Here is a 7,630-nt window from a genome sequence, read left to right as displayed (position 1 = left end):
TAGGCAAGTGCTGCTCACCAATGGCTGTGGTAGAGCCAAAAGCTGCATCGTGTTGTAACGATATTGCTCCTTATGGTGCCTTTCAACCCAGATTTTCACCGTAACTCCTACGAAAAGGCAGCGCCGGATTTTTTTAAAAACTGTAGATGACTTTTTCCACGCCGTGCTGGTAACCCTGTGGCAGCAGAGATCTCCCTCCTCAGCTCTCTCCCTATTTTTCCACTAGCGGAAAAGAGGGCAGGGCCGAGCCGATCCAGCTCGAAGGGTGGATCTCTTCACCTTGCCGGTGCTCCACCACAGGTCAGGGGTGGTCCACAGGGGTGGCCGGTATCCCCAGAGCCGGGGTCCGAACGGTGATGGGAGAGTGGCCGGGGGAAGGAGCCGGAGAGGGCCGGCCGGGGGAGCTGGGACTGGAGGTGCTGTGTGCATGAGGCGGGGTACCGCTCATCCCGGCAGAGCCTTGGTTTGAGGGACCGAGCCCCGGTGGTGGCCTCAAGCCCTTCTCCCCTGGGGGGCTGGAGGATGCGCGGGGGGTCCTGAGGGGCCAGGGTGGCCTCCTGATTCCGCATATAGGTAGGGGGGTACTGGTGGCCCGGCAGCTCCCGCGGATGTGGGTCACCCCCTCCCGGCGCTCTGGAAACCAGGCCGTCCTGTGGAGCAGCCCTCGGGGGGCGCCGCCTCCAGACACCCCCTTGGCCCTCTGCCGCTCCCGCCCCGGCCCGTCCCACCCGGCCGGGGGTTCCGAGCCCCGGAGCCGTCGCGGGGCGGTGGGGCGAGGGCAGCAGGCGCCGTGATTCGCCGCTTGGGGGGCGGTGGGCGCCCGATCATGCATATTCATGAGCGTGATGTCAGAGGGAGAGCACAGCGCGCGGTGACCGCTCGAGAGCGCCATTTCCTGGAGGAGGCGGCGACGGCTGAGTAGGGACGGACAGTCGGACGGACGGAGGGACGGACGGACGCGCCGAGTGGCGCCGCGGTGGCTGCGCGCCGGCAGGGGGAGATCGCTCGGGGTGGCGACCGGACCGGAGCGGACCTGACCCGACCCCACCGACCCGCGCCGTCGCCCCGCGGCGGCTTCTACCGCGGCTCGTTTCGGCCGGAGCCGCAGCCAGAAGTTTGAGCTTCCCCGTAGCCCCCCGGGCGAGCCCGGTGTCGGGCGGCGACGCGGGGCTTCCCCAGCCGCTGTCGCCGCCACCGCCGCCTGCAAGGGCGGTGGGAGCCCCCCGCGGCGCCGGGAGCAGGGGGGAGGATGGTGGTGCGGGAGCGATGGAGCTGAAGCGGAGCATGGCGATCCCGCGGCTCCTCGTGCTGGGACTCTGGGCTGCGGCGCTCCGGGACATCGCTGCCGTGGCAGGTGAGCGTGGCTGACAGCCCGCCGGCGGGGCAGTGCCGGCGGGGCAGTGGCCCCCGAGGTCTCTGGGCGCTGCAGGAGGGGCTGCGGGGCACGGCTCCTGCTGCTGACAGTCCCCCCGCGGGCAGCCCCCGCCTCGATGCCTCTACAGGTGTCGGCGGGGGCTGAGGGCGAGCGCGGGTTCTGCCGCCAACAGCGGCCGGATGCCTGCGGGCCGGTCGCCGCGGTGCGGGGTCCACTCGGTGCGGCGGCCGCGGGGCCTCGGGCAGCCACAGGTGGGGTCGGGGCCGGCCCGGTTTGCCCCTCTCGGCTGGGTGCGGGGACTCCGCCGTGTTCGTGGGGCCAGCGGCGGGGCCAGCGACGTGGCGCTCGGGAGCCGGCGGGGAGCCCGGGCTGTGCGAGCCTCGCCCGCCTGCGAGTAGAGCGGCGAGCTGGAGCCCGAGTAATCCTCCCCGGTGTGTGCGGAGGCACTGCTCTGGTATGTGCCTGGCGCGGGTCGTCGCCGAGGAAAGCCGGGCGCTAGCGCATTCCTGAGTGGCTTTTGTTGGTTTTCCCCTCCTGAACTCATATTCCGAAGTTTCACCTCCGTGTCGGCAGGGAAAGGCAGCGCGTTGGAGCGTCTCGGCGTCCCGACTTCGCCGGAGTTTAGCTCCGCGCTGCATGTGGAGCGATGTGCGTGCAGTGACACGGAGCTGGGGGGCTGTGGCACAGGTTGGATCGCTAGATCAGTGTCCTGAGGAATCTGAGGAGCGAAAAGCCTTTACTTTGGCGCGCATGAGCAGATTTCCTTCTCTCCAGTCTCAATATAACTTCACATAAAACACACTTTGTTCCTATGAATGAAAATATTCAGAGATAGCAAGTTTAAAAAACAAACAAACATATATGTCATGTATTTTGACAACTAGTTTGTTCTCTTGCTGTCAGTGCTTACAACTGTCTGGTAAGAAATTTAGTACAGTTTGTTTCCTATCTATACATTTCAAGACCTGCAGCTCTTACAGGTAGGCTTGGCGGAACCTATTTGGATGAGATTATTTCTTGCAAGGTCAAGGATGTTGTCAGGTGAGAAATCGTGAGTGGGAAAATAGAAGGAGGAATAGGTGGAAATTAAAATCCCTATTTGCCTCTTATATGATTCTCCCTGATACCTACAGAAAGAGATGCTGCAGCCAAAACTGCATTTATGTCATGTGAATTTATTAAAAATCCCCAGTATGTAATTCTTCATTTCAGTTGATATTGATGGAGGGATTATACCTGGACCATGTGTACAACTCAGACTGAACACTTGTACTGTCTGTTAATTTCCTACATCATTAATTTCTATACAAAATGAAAACCATAAAGGGTCTCTAACAACATTTCTTTGTTTAATTTGTGACTAACTCTTTCAGCGTGGCAGTCTGAAGGAAGCTTAGTAGTTTGGTTTTCCATGAAGACACATGTAATGAAAGTGTCAAGTTGTGCATGTGTTCAGCAGCCTGGCTACATTAATTTTCTGTAACACAGAGAGAGCTGCTATGAAGCTTTCATGTTATATTCCACTATCATGAGGGGTGAAAGGGAGGATGCTTTCTGACATGCACTGGGACATATTGTTTGTGTTACGTTTGAGTTAAGTAATGTGAGGTTAGATCATCCTCACCCAAGGTGATTAAATCCTTAAGCCTTAGCCCAGCAAACGAGCTGTAGCAACTAAACTAAGATGATCAGCTTGTCTGGTTTCCAATGCTGTGAATTTTTGTCAATTAATAACAGCAGATAGAAAGGCAAAAGACTGAGTGTGGGAAACCAGCTGTTAGGCTGGGGGATCTCATTAAGGAAAGGAATAAAGACCTTCTGCCTGCTCCTAGGCCGCTGGTACTCATCTGAGTGCCGGCTGCTCGTGGCAGAGCGCTGGTGTTGGTTCCCCTTCTCCCAGCTGTTACAAGCACACTGTGAGTTCTGCTGCTTGCTGCGCTGCCCTGTGAGGTGGTGCCCTCAAGGCTGTGGGAGGGTGGCGTTTTGGCAAGAAGGAAAGGGGCACATCAGAAATCTGTGTTGGATTACTGATAAGACTGTAACAGAGTTTGAGAGCAACAGGGCTGCTCTGGATTTCACTATTGTTTTTCTTTCTGGCTCTGGGTGCTAGCAAGGCATCCTGTGAGAAGCTGACCAGCTAGTGAACTGGGAGAAGTTGTAATGTATGGGATATATATGGTCGGGCAAGAGTGATGGAGTCATTTTTTTATGAAGGATGTGGAGTCCACTGCCAGGGCATAATATTGAGTTAGGCTAGACCTGTTCTGGTCTGTCAATCCTGTGCCACTGCATAGGAAATGGCCACTCTCCCTAACAAAACTAACTTTACATTTATTCTCTACCTTCCTGCTTTCCCACAGTCTCCTTTGATCTTCTGGTTCCTCCTTTATATGCCTTTCTTTCTTAAATGCACTTAGATAGTTGGCTTCCGTGTCTTCTCATGGTAACAAATTCCATATATTCGCTTCTGCTTGAGGGAAACACTCCCCATCCACCCACACATGTAACAGTGCTCCAGGCCAAATTCTGATCACTTCTGTGTCAATATAAACCTGAGCAGCTCCACCAACTCTGGCCCTGCTGCTTTGGGGTCGCAATGGTATAGCTCTGGGTGCCATGTGGTCCTTTGGCTGGACTGGAGGGTCCTCCAGGGAGGCTCATTTGAGCACACACCCACGTCACGCAACACAAATATCTATTCTCTAAACAGTTCTGCTCCTCAGCAAGGTATGCTGTGGAATAGGCTTTGCTTTCATGGGTTTTGCAAATTGCAGAGAAGCTCTCTGTAATGCAGGGGAACAGCGTACACTGAATAACAAGACATAATTGATTCTTTCTCATATCCAAGCTCTTTGCAAATGCATACAATGGAGCAAGCACGATGATTTCTTAGCAGCACGAGAGCACCGTAGCTTAAATTCAAGCCTGGGGAAAAGGGGGAGGTGTGGTATTCTATTGAATGAATGCAGTTAGCACTGCTGGATCACTGACACGGTGAACCTCCCAGCATTTCTGTCTGTCTCTGCTTGGGTACTGCTCTGCAGATCCTCACCCTGCTGTTACATGAGTTGGAAAAATCCCTATGTATACACTGAACTACCACTTTTCTCCAGGAATTTTGCTTTCAGAGCTTGCATTTGACTATTGCTTAGCAGACATAGTAGAGCAGTACTGAAACTAACACACTGTCTCAGTGTGTGCTGGTAGGGTATGTAATTCCAGACCACCAACCTAGAGTAATTTGCTGTACTCCAACCCCCCTTCTTCTGGGGGTGGGGCGGAGTAGTATTTTTTTTTTAGGTATGAAATTTACAGGACCTCCAATCAAATTAAAGGTGTCCCAGGGTCAACCCGTGAAACTAAATTGCAGCCTCGAGGGAATGGAAGATCCCGAGATGTTGTGGATCAAGGACGGAGCAGTGGTGCAAAGCGTAGACCAGGTGTACATTCCAGTAGATGAAGAACACTGGATCGGCTTCCTCAGGTACAACAGATGCAGAGAAGGAAGAATAACGTGGAAACTATTGCACAGTTTTCTGCTATCAGCTCTATCTATGCAACAGCAGTGCCCTCAGTGGGGCAGGGTCCTTAGGTCTGCAATTCAGTGTGTGACAAGGGCATAACTGAGAGCAGAATTGAAGCCACTGAGCACTGAGATTTTATGCACTAGAGCCATATTGGTTTCCTGACTCCTGTGGGGACAGGTGCTTTGCTAATGCCTGTGATGCTTGAGACATGACTTCAAGGTGAAAAGGATGTTCTTGCCTTGTTTGTTCATCTTGTTCTGCCATGCAGCAGTATAAATAGGTTTTCTCCCTCATACTCGTTGCATTGTCTTACTCTCTCTTTTGAGCTGTCAGTCTGCCTAAAGGGTGAGGATTGTTAATTGAAATGGGACTCCCAGGACTACATCCCCTTCCTTTCTTTGGGTAGGTGTGTTTGTCACCTGAACCATTCCTGATTCATTTTGAAATGAATCCTAATTTGTTCCTAGTACGTTTACACCACATGGTATTGGTCCTGCCCCATTCAGAGGAACAGAAACTCTTCTTCAAAACAGCTCTCTGTACCTTTATTTCAGCAGAAGAGGCATGTCAGGTAGTTCTGGAAGTACTGAGTTAAACAAGACCCATGGTTCTGCTCTGTCTTTTTTTTGTGCATTAAGAGAGCTTGTACAAACAAACATGCCATCACCACGAGAGCTCAAAACTCTTGACTGACTGAGAATCACTCTTCCCTGAGCTCTGGCTTCATCTCCTATTAGGTTTCTTGGATTGACATTTCACAGTCTCCAATTCCTCCAACCAAAAGTTCTATGTTAAATCTCACCTGTAAGAAACAATTTGATAGGAAAAAACATCTGCACACAGTAAAACTATTGCATAATATTATGTTGTGGAAACAGTTCGTCTTGAAACTATACTGTTTACTTCCCCCCAGTTCCACTAGTTAACTTTCCCCCTCAATCTTTTGGTCTGTTCTCCTTTCTTGCCTCTTGTTTCCTTCCACTTATCTCTGCAGCACCAGAGATAAGTTAGGAAGCTAAAGCTGGACGTGTTTGTGTCTTTTTCTCCTTTTTCCTTTCTTATCCTAAAGCGACCATTTCTGCCACCCACTGTGTGGTGCAATCGCTGTGTTTCAGAACATGTGGTCCTGGATCAGGACAGCTGATGCTATTTGAAGTTCCAGCTCTGAAAATCAGGCTGTAGTGGGTCCATTTTGTGCATTTTGGCAAACACTTTCCCTTTTCTGTCTTCCTTCCTGAGATGTTCTTCCCCTTCTCCAAGGAGGACTGCCAGTGTTAGAAAGGTGGGCATCAGATCTGTGGAGGAGCCCTCCATGGCAGCAGACCCGTGGCTGCAAATCCTATGGGGGGCAGTCAACATTGGTGCATTGACAGGCACTCAGAATCATACTGACGCCTTTTGTAGCTGAGGCCTTGTTGCTTTGGGACCAAATTCTGCCTTTGCTCACCATGCACTGGAGCAGGCCAGCATAGCCTCTTGAAATCACAAACTCAGAGACCCAAGGAGCTTTGCAACTCTTGGGATGAGAACAGCACCGAGTGCAGTTGAGGTGAGGGGGACCCTTTTTTGACCTACCTGTTCCTTTATGAGGCTGTTGCCAGTCTTGTCACCTAACTGAGGCAGAAACAGGCTCGTTGGAGGCTTGCAATTTGGAGTTTCCTGCTGTCTCAGACACTGTCACTCTTGAAGGCTAGCTAGAGTCATGATTAAGGATTGAGATGACCAACCCTTCCTATCCTGAGAGGACACAGATGACTTTTTTTTTGCGAGGTTGTTTTGGAGGAAGGCTGGCTGCTCTGCTGGGGACTCTCTCCACCCACTTTAGAGAGGAGCCTCCCATCTCTGCTGTTTTGCCACATGCTTTGTGCTGGCTGGCTGTTGATCTCCTTCCCAGAGCTGGCTGTGTCTCAGTGGGTGTTTTCCGTGTATCTGGTTTGCCAAACAGTGAAGGGTCCTTTGGGGCAAAAACATGCTTTATCCGCATAAAATATCGATATGGCTTTTGACTTTTTTCAGCTTGAAATCCGTCGAGAGGACAGATTCTGGGAAGTACTGGTGCCAGGTTGAGAACGGGGGGAAGAAGGAAGAATCACAGCAAGTGTGGCTCATAGTGGAAGGTAAGGAGTAGTAGTAGTGCTGGTTTCCTTTCAGGGCTGACCCACCAATATGCTCTAGGTTGCAGTGGTGAGAGCAGATTGCTCCATTGACAGGCTTCTTGGCTCTGAACCGCTGCTAACTGCAGTGAAATTGCTACAGAGCAGTAGTAAGAAATAGGAGAATTGCATCAAGGAGCAGAGCTGTCAGTTCATTGCCTTCTGGTTTTATTTTGGTATGTTAGGAAACAAGATCCTTTCATGCACATACATTTCTTTCCAGCTCCTAAATCCATTGTTGCATTCATCTCTAAATACTTTGTAGAATTGAAAGAGATCCTTGGGGCTCATCTGGCCCAACCCACTTCCCAAAGCAGGATCACAGCCCGGTTCTGTGTATCAGCCGAACAGGTCTTTGAGGGCAAGGTACAGTTTTAGCCCGGTGCAGAGTTCTGGGAGAAGTGCTGTACAGCAGCACTTCATGGCTGTGACTGTTCCATGTGGCACTGTTTGTCCAGGGTTTTTTGATAAGAACAACTTCTATATGGTTGTCCAAAAATAACCCAAGGCAGTGTGGATTGGTGGCTTCTTACTGTCTCTAGTTTCATTTCCCTTGAGCCATGATTCTGTTAGAT

At 51.7% G+C, this 7,630-nt stretch overlaps 1 protein-coding gene across 3 annotated transcripts in view; it reads left to right on the top strand.

Moving 5' to 3' along the window:
* The first annotated feature begins 284 nt into the window (after positions 1 to 284).
* The window catches only part of TYRO3 (TYRO3 protein tyrosine kinase), a 43,105-nt gene continuing 35,759 nt past the window's right edge, over positions 285 to 7,630 (top strand). Inside the window, exons 1-3 of one of the 3 annotated variants that reach the window (XM_017812654.1) lie at positions 285 to 300; positions 4,676 to 4,859; positions 6,919 to 7,019. In XM_017812654.1, the coding sequence (XP_017668143.1) occupies positions 4,678 to 4,859; positions 6,919 to 7,019 (283 nt within the window). In that variant the 5' untranslated portion in view covers positions 285 to 300; positions 4,676 to 4,677. Of the gene's footprint in view, positions 301 to 1,206; positions 1,355 to 4,675; positions 4,860 to 6,918; positions 7,020 to 7,630 lie in introns of those variants that run through there. The other 2 variants (XM_017812645.1, XM_017812658.1) reach the window with 2 other exon arrangements.

The sequence above is a fragment of the Lepidothrix coronata genome, unplaced genomic scaffold (assembly GCF_001604755.1).
Source record: "Lepidothrix coronata isolate B3197 unplaced genomic scaffold, Lepidothrix_coronata-1.0 Scaffold1, whole genome shotgun sequence".
NCBI lineage: Eukaryota > Metazoa > Chordata > Aves > Passeriformes > Pipridae > Lepidothrix > Lepidothrix coronata.
The sequence above is the reverse complement of the archived record's forward strand: the minus strand, read 5'-3'. Positions and strand labels throughout refer to the sequence as shown.